Below are 20,942 nucleotides of genomic sequence, written 5' to 3'. Positions count from 1 at the left end.
CCATTCCAGTGTCATGGCTTTCACAACCTTCTGTGATAGGATCTACATTATTCTTTCATGTTCACTAATGTATCCAACCAAGCCACCTCATCTTTGCGAGGATTTCTGCCTTTGCAGCAGCATTTCTTTCCCCCTTTCCCTTGCATCCCTGGCCCCCCCCCTGAAATTTGCTCTGGAAAGTTGGGTGGAGTTCAAGTATAGATTTGGGGGAGCGTGGGGGTGGGACTAAAGGAAGAGGAAACTCCATTGCACAAGCAGAAGTCTTTGTGTGAACAGGACAACTTTGTTGGCTAAATCCTTTAATTCAAAAGGGTTGCTTCTATACAGTGGACAGGGTGATCCGCATTTTATATATCTATTCATTTATTTAAACAAAACTTCTATTGCTTTATTGTATATAGAATGTGTGAATGAACCGCCCTGAGATCTTGTGATAAAGGGGTGGTATATAAATCTAATGAGTAATAGTAATAATTTACAAAAAAAAAAAATGAAACTAACATTAAAATGATCAATAAAAGATAGGGTTAAAAACTGGAAATAAAGAATTCAAAAAACCATTCTACTCTAAGCTAAAAACATATACCGTGTTTCTCCAAAAATAAGACACCGTCTTATATTTATTTTTCTTTAAAAAAAAAAACCCACGGTGGCTTATTTTCAGGGGATGTCTTATTTATTTATTTATTAAGTATGGTACAGTTTAACCTACAAGGTTAAACTGCCTATCACTATGGCTTATTTTCGGTGTATGGCTTATTTTCGGGGTATGGCTTATTTTAGGAGAAACACGGTAGTAGAGAAAGTTGTCTGTGTGGTAAGAATTCATGTCTGCAACACCTTATTTGTTACCCAGGTGAGGAACAACCACCTTTTGAATAAACCACAGAACCAAGGAAACTATGTTCAAGTTCATCATCACAATTTAGGGACCCAGCATTTATTATAGCTATTTTAGCTGTCCAATGTTACCATGGCAACCTTGCCTTCATTGAGGGTAGAACATCATAAAATCCTCTTCCTGGGTCTCAGGTAGCGTCAAGCATTGCTGGTGTACACTCTGCTGCAGAGACTTTCTGCAGGCCTCCACCTGCCCCCTGCCCTGCCCTCCAGCCCCAGGAGCCCTCCAGCTCCAGGACTCACAATTGCAGAACACAAAAATCAAGCCTAATACTGTACCAGGCATCAGGGCCGGCTCTACATAGCCCCCCGGTGGCGCAGTGCACCATGGCGGGGGGCTGGCTTTGCCGCGCGGAAACCAATTGCGCCCTGCGAGGGCGGGTCGGGCGGCGGAGCGATCTCCGCCCTTCAGCACCAGGGCGCGCGATCTGCTCAAGACGGCCCTGCCAGGCATCCCCAAACTTTGGCCCTCCAGATGTTTTGGACTACAATTCCCATCATCGCTGACCACTGGTCCTCTTAGCTAGGGATCATGGGAGTTGTAGGCCAAAACATCTGGAAGGTTGCAGTTTGGGGATGCCTGCCTAATACAGTCTGAAAGGTTAAATGTGATTAAAGTAAAACCTTAAAACATTATTAAAATAATAAAAAATATACACCTGGGGTCTCTAATACTTATATCATCTATATTCTTCTGCCTGTGTGTATTTGTAGTATATAAATATCAGTTGTTATATATATGAGGAGGCTTCTAGACTGCTACTATTCTGTGGATGGGATTGAATTATATACTGTCAAAGTATTAAACATGGCCTGTATTTGGTCTGAACGCATCAAATTTCTGGAAATAATTTTACTTCAATTATTATTATTTAGTAGGTACCGTAGTTAACAACCAATTCAACGTTACCTGCTGCTCTGAACTGCAGGGCCAAAGGAGGGCCCTTGAGAGTGGTTTGGTGCAGGGATCAAAGAAGGATGACAAAAACACCAGAGTGATCAATTCCAATGCTTTATTGTAAGAAGGAAGCATAAACTCATAACATAGCCTGCAGAGCCTCGCTGCCTTTACAGACACAGGGCGAACAGCAGCAGCAAGAGGCCCTCATGACTTGTCCACGAAGTGCTAACAGTGCTAATATGTTAAGCATTATTTATACACAAGGCAAGATACATAAGCTGGAATCAATAGCCTAATTAACTCACCCATGGCTTAGAGGCCACCTCTCAACTCTCACCCATCTCAGATAAGGGAATAACTGGCAGGCAGGCAGCATGAGACGTCTCTCCTCTCCATAGCTGCCAAGTTATCCCTTTTTTAAAGGGATTTTCCCTTATGCTGAATAGGCTTCCTCGCGAGAAAAGGGAAAACTTGGCAGCTATGCTCCTCTCCCAACTAGCTGAACCAAAACTAAGCCTTCAAAGCAGATAGACCTATGAGCTCATCCTTGTATCAAATAACAATTAGTCTCGGAGTCATCTTAACTACCAAGATGGCATTTACCAGTCTTCCAGAACAGTCTCACTTTTGGTTCAACACAGCTGCATTAAGAAAAAAGATCTAATATGAAGGTATCAGTAATGTATTCAGTCTTTTATAATTATAAAGAATATCAGAAACAAAAGAGATGGTTTTGATAGCTTTGGCATAAGAATCCTTCAGGGTGAGTGGGAAGAAAATTTGGCTTCCAAATTGGAGAGAATACAGGCTTCCTTTCAGAAGCCTGTTCCCCCAGACTTCAGCTGATCTATTACTATCCACTATATTGCATTCAGAAGAATTTTTTAAGATGTTGCGGGAAATGTAAAAATAAAAAAAGTTCACATGAAATAGAAAAGTTGTACAACATGTCATCATTTTGGGGAACTTTGCAGGTAACATTGAACTTAAAAATGAAAATTATGCCTGTAATATAAAGTGTATTGGACCAGCAATCAATTAAGATCACAGAGATTTGCACACTCTCCCACCCAGGTGCTTTGTTCTTTTTTATATAAAAATTAATAGGAGTACAACAACACCTGACTTGAATTACTCTTTGAAAACCAGTGGAATAAAAATCTGTCTTCCCCCTCCCTAAAAATCCCAGGTTTCTAATGGGTTTCTCTTCATCATATCAAGCACTTCTGAATAAAGGCGTTGAGGTGCGTCAAGTCCAAAGAGGAAATTAAAGTGGCTCCAGTCAGGAAAGCACTTGAAGTGAATGAGATTAGAAATTCGAGGTATTAATTTTGCATTGTCTTTTGGGCGAGACAACCAGTCTTGCCCCCCAATCCACACGGCAGTTGGCACAGTCATATCTTCTATTTTATAGAATGGCGGAGTTTTCTGGAAGGGAACATTGTCAGACTTTAATTAGTGGACTGCCCACGGGACACTCGGTATATAAATGCCAAAAGCAAATAAATAAATGAACATGTTTCAAGTACTGTAAACTTGAATAAAAAGAAGAATGAGAAAAATAAGTTTCAAAGAATTTGCAGCAGATTATATGCTCAAATACAGAAAAGCACCACAACTATAGGGGAGAGACAATGCACTTTGGACAAATCCCCTTGTTTGGTGAAATCTAAAGTGAACAACATTCAAAATTACCAAAGAGTTTTAAATTTAAATGTTTCTCCTCAGGGGAAAGTTGTAGAGAATATGAAATGAAGCTAAGACAGTTTGACAAGGGGAAGAATTGATACATTTGCCTCATCTTTTGCAATAGTTTTGCTACAGTGTTGACAATTTGATGAATTAAGAGTAAGGGATTCTGACATGTATGTAGCAAGAATGCCATACAGTCAATTCCACATTTATGTGGGGGTTACATTCTGCGGCACTGTAAAAGCCTGCAAACACCACATTCGCTCCTTCCAAACCTCCTTGCTCAAACTCCAACTCTCCTCAGGATTCAAAGATTGGTGTAAGGGCTCTTGGGATTGCTAAAATCTGGTTTCGTGCCATTTTCATGCTCTCTCATGGTCGTTTTTGCCCCTTTCCATGCCATTTCCGGGTTCATGGCAATGCACATGTGAGCAGTCACACATACCTTGAGCACACATAAATGGGGAGTTGCCTGTATATCATGCTTTCTTTTTTAATAATAATAATTATTATTTATTATTTATACCCTGCCCATATTGAACGTTCTCCACCTAAAATATAATAAAAGCCAAGCTAATCTGAAGAGAAAAGATTAAAAAACAAGAATAAGAGAAGGAAGAAGATAAAAAGAAAAGCGAAAGTGAATACAAAGCCATCTATTACAATTGCATCATACCCCTTATTCCACTCACCTGGAAGATTCCCCCTCTTCCCCTAGCCTGCCTCCCTGGGAGATCCTCTCTATCTTGCCTCTCATCCCTTCATATCCCATCTATCGCCTTCCTGTGTGTATATCTTCATTAATGCAAAATAGGGAATTTAAATATCAACCAAGAGATAAGATGAGAAATGAAGTAAAGGGGGGGGGGAAAGAGGAACTCACAATTCTCTGTCTGCCAATTATGTATATGGCAATTATTCAAAATATTCAAAGCAAACACTCCAGGGTAACATCTAGCTATATTATAGAGCTGCTTCTCAGTGTGCTAGGTGTTGTTTTCTCCATCACCCCAGGCACTTCCAATTCACCTTTTTCCACTCAAGAAGTCCAGCCTGTACAACCAGAAACCTCCAATGCCATTGTACAGGGATTGGGGGGGGGGGGAATTATGCCATGCATTTACCAACACTAATGTAACAACAACAAAGCATGTCCTTGCCTGATGGTATTTTTCTTCATTCTTGCAGCCGTAGTCAAAATATTTCAGTTCCCCTGTTTTTGCTGCCTATAAGGAATAAAATTAAGCTGACATTATATTTATAACACATTAGGCTAGGTAAGCAGTCAGCCGGCTAATTTGCACATGTCTCCAAGAAGGTGGAGTTTTTTTTTAAAGATGGGTGACAATTGAATTGAACGGACCAGTTCTAATGGCTGGAACTTATTTTTTTTCTGATTGTACTGGAAGTTGCATTAAGCTTGCCAACTGCAGTTTTCCAAGCTCTGAGAATGATGTCAGCTCTAAAGTACAGAAGACAATAATTGTCAGGGCAAAGCTGAAGACCAGTTGAAAGCTTTCAGCTGTTTCAATGTGACCTGAATTGTAGACTAACAGTTTGCCATAATACAGTGGTACCTCTAGTTATGGACTCGATCCGTTCCGGGTGCCGTTTGCAACCAGAAAAGTCCGCAACTAGAGCGCCGCTTCTGCACACGCACGCAGCACGATAGATCGCTTTTTCACATGCGCAAGACGCGCAGAGTGTGTCTGCGCATGCGGCGAAACCCGGAAGTATACACTTCCAGGCTTGCCGCGCTTGTATCCTGAAAAAAACGCAACCAAAGATGGATGTAACAAGAGGTACGACTCTAATTGGTTTGTGTCTTCAGAACCATGGGTGATGTCCTGCTCACAAAATGCAGCTTCTCTGCCTCTTCTTTCTCTCTCTCTCTTTTTAATTTTTATTATTATTAATTTTTATTAGAAATAAAGAGAATTGGTTAAAAACAGTTGACATCCATCCATACAATTGACATACAGTAATACCTCGGGTTACGAACGCGATCCGTTCCGGATCGCAGTTCGTAACCCGAATAGTTCGCAAACCGAGCGCGATGGGCGCCGCCATTTTGCGCATGCACAAAGCGCGATTTTCGCGATTTTCGCGCTTTGCGCATGCACAAATTGTGCGATCGCGCGCGCGCGGCTTATGCATTATGGATTAATCAGGATTAATCAGGCATGTCAAACCTGCAGCCCTCCAGATATTTTGGCCTACAACTCCCATGATCCCTAGCTAGCAGGACCAGTGGTTGGGGAAGATGGGAATTGTAGTCCAAAACATCTGGAGGGCCACAGGTTTGACATGCCTGGATTAGATGATTGGAAGTCAAGCAAAAAGAGTGGGTGGTGGGTGGTGGAGGGTGATGAAGCTGATTGGGACTTCTTGATTATAATTTTGCGTATGTAAGATGATATTTGTAGGATGAAAGAGGTATGTATGCTAATTGTTATTTGTATGTACAGTCGTACCTCGGGTTACGACCACCTCGGTTTGCGAACAGTTCGGGTTACGAACTGCGCAAACCCGGAAGTGTTTTCGCCGCGCGAACTGTTCGCAAACCGAGGTGGTCGTAACCCGAGGTACGACTGTACATACAAATAACAATTAGCATACATACCTCTTTCATCCTACAAATATCATCTTACATACGCAAAATTATAATCAAGAAGTCCCAATCAGCTTCATCACCCTCCACCACCCACCACCCACTCTTTTTGCTTGACTTCCAATCATCTAATCCAGGCATGTCAAACCTGTGGCCCTCCAGATGTTTTGGACTACAATTCCCATCTTCCCCAACCACTGGTTCTGCTAGCTAGGGATCATGGGAGTTGTAGGCCAAAACATCTGGAGGGCTGCAGGTTTGACATGCCTGATTAATCCATAATGTACATTTCTTCCCTATGTACCTCTTGCATATTGTATCCTTTATACCAGGCACCCCAAACTGCGCCCTCCAGATGTTTTGGGCTACAACTCCCATGATCCTTAGCTAAGAGGACCAGTGGTCAGGGATGATGGGAATTGTAGTCCAAAACATCTGGAGGGCCGAAGTTTGGGGATGCCTGCTTTATACATACATCCTATATTCTTTTTATTCAACATTTCGTTACATCTTACTTCAATTATTATACCATGTTATTTTATTTTCATCCTCTAATTTCTTATCCTCCTAGTTTCTGATTTCAGGACTCCTCTTAATCTGTTATCAAATCTATTTTTTCAATATAATTTTTAAGATATTCCTTGAATTTTTTTCCATTCTTTTTCTATTTTTCCCCCTTCGAGATCTGCCTCCTCTGTTTCATTACAGCCTAGGAGCTTCTACATTTAGAATAAAAATCACAACCTCAGCTGATTATTATTTTTAAAAGAAGTACACATTGCTTTAAAAACATTACCTGTCCCCAGTGTACAATATTTTTTACAGAAGTAAAGTCTGGAAAGTGAGCCATGTACACATCAACTCGGCTCTGGGGGAAAAAACAGTTTAGAAAGAAAAACAGTTAATGTGGCACACATAATGAAGAAGGGCCAACAAGTGTGAGAAACAAAATCAGAGCCTATGCAAAGAAGAGGCCTTGAAGTCTATCCAAGTCAACCCTTATATTTCTCTTTTTAGAAAAACAATGGAATGAAAAAGTACCACAATCAATAGATCTGTAGTTGAGAGATTAAGAATGGGAAACCACAAGTCAAGGGGCAAGAAGTAAGAGAGAGAGAGAAAATAATTCAAGATACATACATACCACATTTAAGCTGTTCTTATTGAAGCCACCTATAAGGTAAAGACCTTGGGCACAAAGTCTTTGTGTTAATTTGGAGCTGCAAATCTTAGCAACTAATGCTCTCAGACTTCTACTTAATAAGCGGAATTCTTTCGTGCCAAATATAACCTGTGAAACATTAAAAGAATTGTGAATTTATGTCTTTGTTCTCTTGCACTTATATTTCTCTTATCACACTCATGTGCCCAAGTGACAAATCTAAACATATCTGCAATGAATAAAAATACATATACCTGGAAGTAAGCCCCATTGATTCTATGGGACATACTTCTGTGTAGACATGGTTAGGATTGCATTGTTGGCTAGCCCAACACATTTTGGCACCTGAGAGGCGAATCACAAAATTCCCACTGCCACCAGGGAAGAAGGAGTGAGTGAAGTTCTACATCAGGAACGGGGGGGGGGGATAAAGATCTACATCAGTAACAAAGGTGGGAGGAGACCTCCAGTAGCTCCTCTTCATCAAGAAGCTGCTGTAGAGGTGGGACTCGGGGGGGGGGACTGCCAAGGAGACGGGAGATCTAGTCTCCAAGGAGTACGCCACAGCTGACATTGCCACTGCAGCGGCGGCAACAGGTGATGTGTTCCTTGGAGGCCAGATCTGCTGACCCTGTGGATCCTGCCACCTGAGTCAGTGACCTCACCTTATCTCATGAGTGGGCTGGCCCTGATAATATGTCACAGCAAAGAAACACAGGGGAGATTCAGGTCACACACAAACACACAAATTGAATGATTATACAGTGATACCTCAGGTTACAAAGGTACAGTGGTACCTCGGGTTACAAAGGCTTCAGGTTACAAACTCCGCTAACCCAGAAATAGTACCTCAGGTTAAGAACTTTGCTTCAGGATGAGAACAGAAATAGTGCTCCGGCGGCGCGGCAGCAGCAGGAGGCCCCATTAGCTAAAGTGGTGCTTCAGGTTAAGAACAGTTTCAGGTTAAGAACGGACCTCCAGAACAAATTAAGTTCTTAACCAGAGGTACCACTGTACACTGTACACTGTACAGTGTACTGTACAGTGGTACCTCGGTTTAAGTACACAATTGGTTCTGGAAGTCTGTACTTAACCTGAAGCGTACTTAACCTGACACAAACTTTCCCATTGAAAGTAATGGAAAGTGGATTAATCCATTCCAGATGGGCCCGCGGAGTACTTAAACTGAAAGTACTCAAACCCAAGTGTACTTAAACTGAGGTATGACTGTATAAGGAATTATAGGATTGTGTGGACTAGGCCTTGCTCCAGGTGCTGACTCACATACAGTGACCACACCCGCTGTCCGTGTGTCCGGTTGGCATGTGAAGTGCCTTTGTGTGTGTATCAATAGGTCCACACACACATGGAAGCACCTTAAATAATAACAAATGGGTTAGATATTCTTTTGTAGAGGAGAAGAACTACTTGCCCTGATACATGAAGTGTTTACCTAAGTCGGCAGTTATTAAACCCCAAATAAAGAGAGAAGAAAGATTTTATTTCTATCTAAGGAGGCCAAAGGCTCAAGCAAGGCGAGAGATAGCATAGATAGGTATGCAGAACACAAACGAATACAACATGAAATTAAGTTTATACAAAAGCCTATCAGCAGGGGTGAGACATACTCCCGACTTACTGCCATCAGTAATGAGAAGACATAGCAAGATTGACAGCTTAAATAAAGACCTTTAAAAGTTCGATTTATTTCTGCTGCAAGCTTTGGCTTGGCAAACTTATAATAAAGACTGGCTCCTGCTCTGAATGCCCTAGAGTGCCCCCTATGGTACTGAGAACCATTTGAAAGAGCATTTGTTGTTACTATTATATATATATAATAATGCAGTCATATACACCATATTCTCACGTGGCTGTCTGCCCTTTCATTTGCAGATCAGGTGTGGCAGGACCTAGCTGCCTCATTCAAGCAAAATATTCAGCAATGAGTTTTTCGGGCAGGGAAAACCAGCTTTTTTCCTGGCTGACAGATACTGCTGAATGCTCAGTTCCTTAAAGAGACAACACTTGCATTTAGCTCTAGTTGATGCCATTCTACTCTGTTCTAAGACACGAATCCTCATTTTCCACTTATTGCGTGGTATCTTACAGCCAGCTCGAGCTCCAGTACATTTTGATAGATAGATAGATGATAGATAGATAGATAGATAGATAGATAGATAGATAGATAGATAGGTAGATAGGTAGATAGGTAGATAGGTAGATAGGTAGATGGGTAGGTAGATGGGTAGATTAGATAGATAGATAGATAGATAGATAGATAGATAGATAGATAGATGATAGATAGATAGATAGATAGATAGATAGATAGATAGATAGATAGATAGATACTTTATTGTCATTGTACCCTCCACCCTCAATCTGCATCCTGCAAATTCACATTGTGAGAAAAAGCTGAATAAATTAATAAAGAGCAAGAACAATGCAACTGATACCTTTAAAAGAAAATCGGGGAAAAATAATATCTGGATTACTGGGCCTTTGCTGTTCTGAAATGTGTACGCAGGAGCAAAAACAAAAAATAACTTGATTTTGTCAGCCACCTCTGGCATCATAGAAAAGGCTATGAAACCTGCAAAAAATAATAATTTATTTACAACCATAATTGGGGAAAGCATAGGAAGGAAAGACTCATCAGTCTGAAAGGCAAAGGTACAGAGTTCATTCATTTTTACTAACTGCCCTGACAAAAAAAAAGTTCTTACTTGGGAATTGGACACATAGTTGTAGGCAAATGTGCGTGCAGACTTGCATCACACAGAGATTTGTACCAAGTCATGATGCATCCAATGTGCTCTCCACTCATACTACAGGGGGTTGACATTATGGCATAGACTTCCTAACCTCCGCTTAATTCAGTGTCTCTGGAGAGATAACTTTCCCAGCCCTTGGGCGAAAATTATACATTCTAAACTAGTAACCCTTGGGATATCCCCATCTGAACTATTGGGACTGGATTTAGTTTCAGCCAAGAGAGCTGTCTCTCAAAAGTTAGAGGAGACTGACCACCAATTTAATATTTCATCACCAATGAAACTTCCACCCTATTTAACTACTCTATCTGTTGTGATGTATAGGTATGCCCTTATAAAAGCCAGATTTAATGCTTTCCCATCAAATGTTATGAGTAACCGACTCTGTAATGGCCAGATTTCTCTTCTATGTGACTGTAATAGTGGCTTCATAGAATCCTTACAACATATAATCTTTTACTGTCCACTTCACGCGACGGCTCGGTCTAAATTTCTGACCCCACTTCTATCAAAAACTGCTGACGGAACTCAGGAAGCTAAATTAATTTACCTACTGAATGATGATGACCCGAGTAGATCTCTTACGGTCGCTAGATTTTTGATTACTGTTTTATTTCATAAGAAAAGAAATGGACCACTGCACAACCTCGATAGTTTTGTCAAAACCAAGAATCATAAGGGGAGTTAAATATGATGTATATTAGATTCATATGATGGTTTAAATTAAGATCTCAGACGGATTATTTATCCATTATATGGGTTAATTTAAATGAAACAAATGTTATTAATGTGTTATTTTAAATTTTAAATTTGGCACTCCCAACTTGAATAATTGTTTTGCTGTGATTAATGTATGATGAATTGTTTGTTTTTGTTTTCTGTTTTGTTTTTGATGTGGGCCAATGGCTGCAATAAACTAATTACTATCATACTACAGGGTGTTGCTGGAGATGCACATTAATTACCATTGATTCTCACAAATATTAGCTCTGGAGCTCACGATTGGGGTCTTGAACATACTAACACGCTCATCATCCCAGTGATGGCAAAAATTGCTAGATTGCAGAGATATCTCTACGAATTATATTTCCACTCGGGTATATATATACTCTCTCTCTCTCTCTCTCTGTGTGTGTGTGTGTGTGTGTGTGTGTGTGTGTGTGAATGAGACAGCCCTTCTCTATATTTGAAACTTACCTAAAGTAGCAGCTTGAGAGTGTCCAATATAATAGATCTGCTTTTGGCCATTTTCCTGCAGAATGTAGTCTATCATGGCTGGAAGGTCATAGAGGCTCATTTCATGAAAGCTGAGAAAGAGAAACACTAAGTTGGGCATATACTTCTGGTACACAAGATGTCTCATCGCTGATTAAAGCATCAGCGTTTCATATATATGAACAGTGTGAGCTGACCATTCATGGATCTCAAGACACAGAAGTCTCTTATGTCTGTAGTTGTAAACCATGTGTATTTATTTCCTGCAGATGAAATCTAACATAAACTCCAGAAATACACAAAACAAAATTTAAAAAATCCTTCCAGTAGCACCTTAGAGACCAACTAAGTTTGTCATAGGTATGAGCTTTCGTGTGCATGATATCTGAAGAAGTGTGCATGCACACGGAAGCTCATACCTATGACAAACTTAGTTGGTATCTAAGGTGCTACTGGAAGGATTTTTTTATTTTGTTTTGACTATGTCAGACCAACACGGCTACCTACCTGTATCCAGAAATAGATTGACAGTTGGGGAGCAGCAGCACCACGAGCTTTCTGGCAGGTGGGTCATTGTTTCTTACTGGGTGGGGCAGATGTGAGTGTGGCTCAAACACACTGGTGGAGCCAATCCGGCAGTTCTGTAGTTACCTGCTCACCATGTCACCTCCCCCTCTTCCTCCTGGCTAAGCAGCAGCAAGCCACCAGCCAGGTAGCTCATTTAGCAAGCCACTCCTGATAAGCCCCAGTGCTTCATTGCTTGGCAGTAATAGGCAAGTGCATATGCATTTCAAAAGTCCCACCCCCCAATTTGTGAGGACCTACCTGAAATTCCAGAATTCCTGTTGCAAGATTGAAAGGTTCTGATGCTTTCTAGACCAGGACGTTCCTCTAACATTCCCAAGCCAAACATCGTAACCAGCATCTGCCAAGATGAAGCCCAAACTATTATTGGGTATATTGGAGACCCAGGTGCTACTTTCCATTATTAATCCAGGAATCACCAAGACAGCAGGTCTGGAACCTGAAACAGATACAAAGAATTAACTTTCATAAGAAAAGACTGCAGCACACTAGGATGGCCATGTGGCCTTCTCTGCAGAGGACAGCCCATCGAGACCATATAACACCAGTTCTGAAAGACCTACATTGGCTCCCAGTATGTTTCCGAGCACAAAGTGTTGGTGCTGACTTTTAAAACCCCAGTATACTTGGGCATCTCCACCCCCATTGTCCAGCTCAGAGGGCCTTCTGGCGGCTCCCTCACTGCGAGAAGTGAGGTCACAGGGAACCAGGCAGAGGGCCTTCTCGGTAGTGGCGCCCGCCCTGTGGAACGCCTTCCCATCCAGATGTTAAGGAAATAAACAGCTATCTGGCTTTTAGAAGACACTTAGGGAAGTTTTTAATGTTTGTTCTTTTATCATGTTTTTAATATTCTATTGGGAGCTGCCCAGAGTGGCTGGAGAAACCCAGCCAGATGGGGGAATATAAATAATATATCATCATCATCATCATCGGAAGGGCTGGCAGAGGGCTATCCTGCATTTGAAGGCACCCTCTGTTTGTCCAGTCCAAGCCTAGTTTCAAAGAGAAAGCAAGGACTTTGAAGTTTCCCCATCCACAATTTTCACCCTGGCAGCAGGCTGAGCAGGCATACAGGTCACCGGATCATAATCTTCTCCACTGTATATTGTATTTAGATTTAAATTATAGGAATTATATCTAAATTTGCACCTATACACATAAAGTAGCACACATAAATTTTATGCTGTGGAGGGGTTGGGCTCTGTAGGTGGACGTCCTGCTGCACATCCCCAAAAAAAATTCTCATCCCTTTATTTTACTGTCTAGAGTTGTCTGTGGGATAATGCAGCACGTGGGCTGGAAAGGGACTCTGACCTCTGCTGTGAAGGGAGTGAAGGTGGGAAAGACTCTGGTTTGCTGTTCTTGGAAAGAAACTTCTAAGAAACAGACCTGCCCATAAGATTTCTACTTAATTGCTACTTAGATAGGGTTGGAGAACACATGGGGCTTGCTATTATATTTTCATTTCTTCTTTCACTTTGGAGACCCACCATGTTTGCCTCCTCTGCCATAAGGAATTCTGTTCATGGTCAAATAATAGCCGTCAGCTGTCAGGATGTTATCATGGATCTCGCTTGGATAGCCCCAGCGACGGATGATTCCATCCTAGATAAAGGAGAAACAGAATTTTCTGAAATGAATTACTTTCAGGAAAGTTGTCTATGCTTCTTGGTCCATTGTTGTTGCAGGATTTAAACTTGTTAAATGAAACCCAGAATTCAGGTTTTAGCTCATTTTCACATATACGCACTTTCCACTTGGGACAGTATAGGGGACAAATATGGAATAGTATAAAAATTCATAATATAATGCAATAAGGTTATGTAAAGGATAGTCTCCAAAGCAGCCTTGAATGCATCCCACTGTGAACTAGTTCATTTTTTATTGATGCATGTATTGTGTATGCATACAAATTGTCACTTTTCTCAGCAAAATGCACAGCAGTGGTTTCCAAACTTGAAGCAAATTATGCTCCCACCACCCCAAATCGCTGTGCAGAGCAACAGGAAAAAGCTCCAGATTCAAAAGGCACTGAATTCTGCTTGCAAATGAAGGATTGGACTGTGCTTGCAATGCTTCCTTTGCAGTTTCCAATTCGAGCCTCAGCAACATCAGGCATGGTAAAGGTGGCCAATTCATGCTTCACCCAAAATGGTCAATTAGATTTGTGGACCAGAGATTTCCCATCACTGTATTTGGAGAAACAGGGGAAGGGGACAACCACATATTGCAGATTCCTGGGGGACAGTTGGCAGTTGGAGGATTAAGCTGCCAAGCAGATTAATTCCCATTTGCTCTATATCTGCACATGAAATTTGTTGATTGGTTCAGGCAGCAAGATGCCCTGAGCTATACCTGCATCAAGCATTTATTTTTGTATAGAGCACCAAGAAAAGTAGTCATTTAAGATACATGCACCTTTCAAACACACTACCAACCTTGTATATTTTCTGGTTGAACATTTGCACCCAATATTAAGTACTCTAAGGTGGCAAAATCCTATATGTAGGGAGGATGAAACTGTAAATAGTGTCAAGCAATATCATGCTCCTTTCACATCCAGAGATGTACTTACAGTATTCAAAAATTGTTCTGGATTTGGCTTGTTTAGCGCTTGAAATTCTCCTGAAGACACAATTCCTTCAGTCATGTACACCAACACAATCATCAGCCACATTTTGATTCTCTGTAAAAAGTAAATAAATAAATGGGTCACCCATAAACAGACAACCAACTGCATGCGCCTTCATTTGAAAATCAACAACACAAAAGGAATAGGTATCTGAAGCTGCTTGTGATATTGAACTCAATGGAGAAGGTCTGTTCCTATTAAAATGTGAACCAAACTGAATTGCTCCCCCATCCCACCATGCAGCAGCTTCACTAAAAATAGTGTATCAGCCAACTGCCTTTAGTAATCTTTTATCAGGAAGGGCCTTCCTTGAGGAAGGGCATAGCTCAGTGGTAGACCATCTGCTTTGCATGCAAAAGACACAATCCCTGGCACCTCCAGGTAGGGCTATTAAAACCTGTCTGAAAACCTGGAGAGTCACAGCCAGTCAGGGTAAACAAAACTGAGCTAGACTGACCAATACCCTGAGTAGTATATAAGACAGCATCCCATGCTTCAGGTCTACCTCCCAACATTCTCCACCATCATGCCCCACCTCCATAATAGCAGACGATCTCCCAACTACTCTTCCGCATCTTACCTGGTGATAACTCTCCTATCCCTATTTCAGCAGAGGACAGGTACATTTACAAATTAGGACCTGGTCTACACAAAAGGCAGGCAAGAAACCTCAGGATATGACATCACCTGGAAGTAGTTTCCAAATAAATTCTGAATTGTATGTCAACCACAGCTGTCAGGCTTCTTCCAGCAGCCCATTGGTTCCTCTTCCTCATCACAGGGCTACTAGATAGCTGGGGAAACAAATCTGCCAAAAGTTCCCTGCCCAGCCCCCAGCTGGTCCTGATAGTCCCTCTGCAGCTGTATCCTTAGAGGGCTTTCCTTTGTTGGTGTTCATAATAGCATAACATAATCCAAGATCTCGGATTATGCATTCATTGCAGGCAGAAGGTTCCATGCTCAATCCCCGACAACTCTAGTCAGGCCTAGGACAGTTCTCTAGCTCAGGCATGTCCAACAGGTAGGTCGTGATCTAGATTGTGATCTACCGGTAGATCACTGGACATCTGTGGTAGATCACTGGTAGATCACTGGCTCCCCCCGAAGATGCTCAACAACTTTGGCTCCCCTAAAAAAAGCTCAACAACTTTGCCCTGCACTCCTAAAAAATGGAGTTTCCTTCCAAAAAAAAAAAACCTCATCAACTTTGACATGAACCCTCCAAAAGGGGGTAGATCACTGCCAGTTTTTAACTGTGAGTAGATCACAGTCTCTTGGAAGTTGGGCACCCCTGCTCTAGCTGAAACCCTGGTGAAGCACTCCTAGTTATTGCAGACAGTACTGAGTTAAATGGACCCGTGTCTAACTCAATATAAGGCAGTTGCCAAGGTACCTAAAAAGAGGTGGTGCTAGTTTTTGTTTTTAGCCAACATGTCTTGGCCAGCCTGCCAAGGATTAATTGACAACACAGAAATATTGTTAGTGACTGGTTCCTCTGGTTGGATACATAAAACTCCTTCTGTCAGCAAGGTGCTATATTGTTCTTTGTCAGCATTTGAAGCCTTTGGCAAAAAGCCAATCCTATTTCAGACATCCAATCACACCCAAACTGCCATTTGCTACTCCGCACACTGTTATGCTTCCTGTGATTGATTTGCAAGCCTTGAGATTCCCACAGTGCATGCTGCAGTAACATGCACAAGAAGCCAAAATCTTCTAGGCTCTATTTGTATGTGGAGAACGTGTTATCTCACCATGTTCCAGCATCTCAAGACCATTGCTGTATTCAGACCAGCTCCTTCTTAAAATCTTGAAAGGTAATTTTGCTATGGTTTCATTCAGAACATGCATCCCTCCTGTACTGATGATAAGCTGAGCCCAAATTTTCATAAAGTTGAGGTGCAGCTTTTAATGGCTTCTGCTTCCATTGTGGCTCCCTGCTGCCACCACTTTTCCCTTCTGCTGCTGTCCTAAACCTAAGTGCTGCTGATAATTTTAGTCACTTTTATACAAACTCTCTCTCTCTTATTATTCCACATTATATAACAACAGATTTTTCTAATAGATATGGAATAGATCCAGCAACCCCACTATCCAACTTTCATTTTTAACCTCCCACACCCTTTATTTCCATCAAAAGCATTCCAAATACACACCATTTGTGCTGAAATTCACACCTTCCACACTTCTTCAGTACAAAGTGACTGTGACCCTGGGAGCCAACAGTTGTCTATAGTTAAAACAAAAAAACCCTTCTCATCCAGCCACTTGTGGTATTTTTGCAAGCCAGAAAAGTGAAAGAACACTTCCACTCCAGATCTTTGCCAGAGGTGGTTGTACACAAGTCTACATTCACTTGCCAGGTTCTGCAGGATCTGCTAGACACCTGAATGTGCAGGTTCTAATATAGCTCAGGTGTTAAAGCAAAAGGATATTAAGGAATGCATGATCACAGACTATTACACTTTCAGAACATGCAATTATACTGCGTACATCCCACCCATAAAGTGCCTTGATGTATCTTTTCATTAACTGCTCATTCATTTTAGCTACCTTACCCCCAAAGCCCAGTATGATAGAATTGCATACACATAATGTCTCAGCTAGATTCTTTCTTTCATAATAAAGAAGTGGCAATTTCATTCTTTGAAAAACAACATGGTGATTCATTCTTGGATAGGAATGGGGAACCTGTGGCCCTTTGGATGTTGTTGAACTATAATTACCATTATCTCTGAACTTGCTGATGGAATCTAACAATTACAGTTGTAATCTAGAAGACGTTCAGGTTTAGAAACCTGACATTCCTGGAACTAGAGCCTCTGGATCAACTGGTATGCCTTTTGAATTCTCATCTCAGAATAGTGGGGTTGCTGAATTTATCCCATTATGTATTAAGACTCTAAACTAGTAGAGGATCAATTGTATATAAGCATAACCAGGAAACTGGAGGTGTGAGAGTCATTTATTCACTGCACTGTCTGCGATGTACATGTGACTTGCAAAATAATAATCCTGAAGCAGGGATAGGAGAGAGATTCAATTCAGTTCACATCGAAAGCAAAATCTATAAAATCCGTACTTTCCAAAATAATATGTGGACTGAAATACAGTTATCGTTAGAATTCACTAATCAACCCATGTTTACAAAAATGCATATATTAGGAAAGTGTGCATAAAAATGAAAATATTATTGAAAATAGCGTATACAAATTCATTATATTGCTTGTAAATGTGCTTACATTAGTCAAAGCTACATGAAGAAGTGTTTATTATGAGAAATTTGCCCTACAATGCTGGAGAATATTCATGAATATTAGAATAAGCCGCACTGAAAACAATGGGGCTTAAATTGGTCACATCTAACTTGATTTCTTGAGCGCTCACTGGAAGGACAGATCATGAAGCTGAGGCTCCAATACTTTGGCCACCTCATGAGAAGAGAAGACTCCCTGGAAAAGACCCTGATGTTGGGGAAGATTGAGGGCACTAGGAGAAGGGGACGACAGAGGACGAGATGGTTGGACAGTGTTCTCGAAGCTACGAACATGAGTTTGACCAAACTGCGGGAGGCAGTGGAAGACAGGAGTGCCTGGCGTGCTATGGTCCATGGGGTCACGAAGAGTCGGACACGACTAAACGACTAAACAACAACAACTTGATTTCAGTGAATCTGCTCAAAGCATGACTAACAGTACAATCCTAGCGTCACCATAGAAGTAATTTCTATTTAATGCAATGCGGTAAGTGGGGTTAGGAGTGTAGTCTGAAACTGGCTCCGACCCATGTTATTATCCCCATTGATAATCTTGTATAATTAGTGAATAAAAGCTACTAGATAGGAAGCTGAATAATGCACTAGCCGAGGAGCTGAGCAAGCAACCTCAAGCACTCAAGCACTGAGATGACCAGACTATGAGGATTATTTTGTGGGTCAGTGGCAGTGGCTTTATTCCATGCGTAAAGAGACCAAAGGACACGTTAACACTCTTTCCATGGAACTCTATAGCATAACCTGTTTGGGAGGAGGAGGAGGAGGAGGAGGAGGAGGAGGAGGAGGAGGAGGAGGAGGAGGAGGAGGAGGAGGAGGAGGAGGAGGAGGAGAAGAAGAAGAAGAAGAAGAAGAAGAAGAAGAAGAAGAAGAAGAAGAAGAAGAAGAAGAAGAAGAAGAGGAAGAAGAAGAAGAAGAAGAAAGCTTTATAGGGACATTATTTTTAACCAACTCATGAAATCTGAAATATAATATGTCACGTGATGCACTGTTTTTGTTGGGTTTGTTTGTTTGTTTGTTTGAAAGAAACTTTGGTTTTGTGTTATTCAGTTTGTTGAAAAGAAATAGAACCATCCAATTCTAATTAACAACATTTAAAGAGACCACGTAAGTGTTTTCTTGAGATGATGTGCAGTGCAATTCTATACATACTTACTCTTGGAACGTGTTTAAAGGCTTGCAGACCTATTAAGGAGAGAATTATAATTGAGAAACATACTGAACAAATTGCAGTCTGTGATTTCTTCTCCTTATGTGTGATACATTCATTAATAGTTCGTTTGGGCATTGTTATTTATATTAGTTTTTTTTTATTGTTCTGCATTTTGAAAAAGTCACTTCCGACGTAGAAGGAGGTGAGATTGTGGGCGGGCCACGAGCCCAAGCACGTGCTGGGAGAATGGCTGCCATTCTCCCAGCCCATTGGCTGGCTCCCAGACGCGGTGCTCCCTTGGCGTGTCCAATCAGGATGCTCCAAGGGGGCGTGGCTCGCTAGTTTAAGCGAGCAGCAGCTGGGATTCAGTCTCTCTTTCCTGACCCCCCAGCCGCTTCGTTTTTCCCGCCCACCCTCCCTTTAGGCAGGGCCCTTCTTTTTGACATTGCTATGGACCTCGGTTGGTCGTCGTTGAGGGGCCTGGTAGGAATTTTCCCACTTGGCAAATTGGCTCTGGCCTGGTGGTTTTCGCCTACCTTGTAGCAACTCGTCACAACTTTGGTTTTTGGCGGTAGGCATTGGATTATCTCTGAAAGGTTACAGGTGGGGGGGAGGTTGCTGCCATCACCTCCCCAAAATGCTGAAGGGTACTCCCTTAAGGAGTCTGGGGCGTGGCCAAGTCCGAAACCGTGGTAGGTGAGGGCCAAAAGGCACACCCTCTAGCGGTGGCCCCAGGGTGAGTCCTAGTTGATGTGCATCGCAGGGCTCACCCAATGGTGGTTAACCCTTCACAGACTGCCAGCAGAGCGGGCTGGAGTCGGATATAGACGGTTAGATCCAATGCCTAAGCCAATACCTCTCTACATCTGTAATCAATAAAGTTGTGGCCTTTTAACGCCCATTAACCCTATGCAATTTGTCCAGTGTCTTTATTTACTCTGGGAGGGATCAGGGTATCACCACACAAGTCAGGTTCCGTAGCTTGTTTATACCAAAACTGTGCAATCCAATACTGATTTGTGTAGAATTGTGTTTTGACAAATTTGGAATTGGGTAGTTTGTGAGTTGCGTCATATTTGTGCCGTTTGCTGTAGCAGATTATTGGTTTTGGGGCTAACTTAACTGTTTTATGTGGACTTCTGTAACTTGAGGGATTGTGCAATTTTCCATACAGTGTGGTACACTCTGATTGGTAGCTTTAACTTGATTTGTTTCCAATGAGGTGATACAACCTTCCATATAGTCTCTGTAATTTCATTTATATGGAGCTAGGACTGTGCAACTTTTATTCAATTAGAATTTTCATCACTTTCCCCCCAATCACTTCAAAGAAGTGATCGAACTTAAAAGTTCTCACTGATACTGGAGAAAATTTTGTGTAGGTGTATTGTTCCCTTCAAATAAAAAGGATTGATTTCCCTTTATTTATATTTAATCTTCCATGCCTTTGATCCTGCATACTGCTGCTATATAAGATTAAACAAATAACTACAACTCAGCAACTTACATGACAACACCATATTCTGAACAGACACATAGCTTCTCTTTGCAGAGAAACCTGTTTCTTGGGCCAGGAGTTCCTCTTGCTTAATGATGTCATTTTGCATATAGAGCTGAAGGGTGATCTCGTGCCTTGTAATTAAACAAAATATCAGCATATTGGGTTATTGTAGGTGTGGCAGCCTTCTTGCACCTTGCCTTGCACAACTGCTGCACAACAGTGCTGTAGGGTTGGCCAATTGCTTCTTAACAATCTGATAGTCACTTCTTACCTTCCATCTCAACCACAGCCAGGAAGAAATCTGGGGGTGCTTATTACAACATCTAAGATCCTGGAAAAATACACCCTGCATTTCCGAGCCAGATCCCTTGCAGTCTACTCAGAGAGTAAAGCCAGCCCACAGTTCTCTGAACTCTTAGAACTCAGAGGAGCTTGCTAGTCTTTAACAACCCTGATCCTAAACTCCTGTAGCATCAACCCAAGTGATCTAAGCCTGTGGGAGATTACACAATCTTTGAGTTTGGCAAGCATATACACTAAGGTGATGA

The 20,942-nt window shown here is 41.6% G+C and overlaps 1 protein-coding gene across 1 annotated transcript; it reads right to left on the bottom strand.

Annotated features, from left to right (window-relative positions):
* Nucleotides 1-2,977: 2,977 nt before the first annotated feature.
* On the bottom strand, nucleotides 2,978-20,551 carry LOC118096564 (lipase member M-like). The gene is made up of 11 exons (XM_060275203.2): nucleotides 20,401-20,551; nucleotides 18,897-18,925; nucleotides 14,413-14,523; nucleotides 13,328-13,442; nucleotides 12,078-12,276; nucleotides 11,235-11,344; nucleotides 9,720-9,856; nucleotides 7,249-7,395; nucleotides 6,901-6,972; nucleotides 4,654-4,719; nucleotides 2,978-3,229 (listed from the first exon to the last, which is right to left on the bottom strand). The coding sequence occupies exons 1-11, from the start codon at nucleotides 20,549-20,551 to the stop codon at nucleotides 2,978-2,980; spliced, it is 1,389 nt and encodes a 462-aa protein (XP_060131186.2).
* Nucleotides 20,552-20,942: the final 391 nt, after the last annotated feature.

Source organism: Zootoca vivipara, chromosome 5 (assembly GCF_965207765.1).
Source record: "Zootoca vivipara chromosome 5, rZooViv2.hap1.1, whole genome shotgun sequence".
NCBI classification, from domain to species: domain Eukaryota; kingdom Metazoa; phylum Chordata; class Lepidosauria; order Squamata; family Lacertidae; genus Zootoca; species Zootoca vivipara.
Note: the sequence above shows the minus strand (reverse complement) of the source record. Positions and strands in the feature narration are given on the sequence as shown.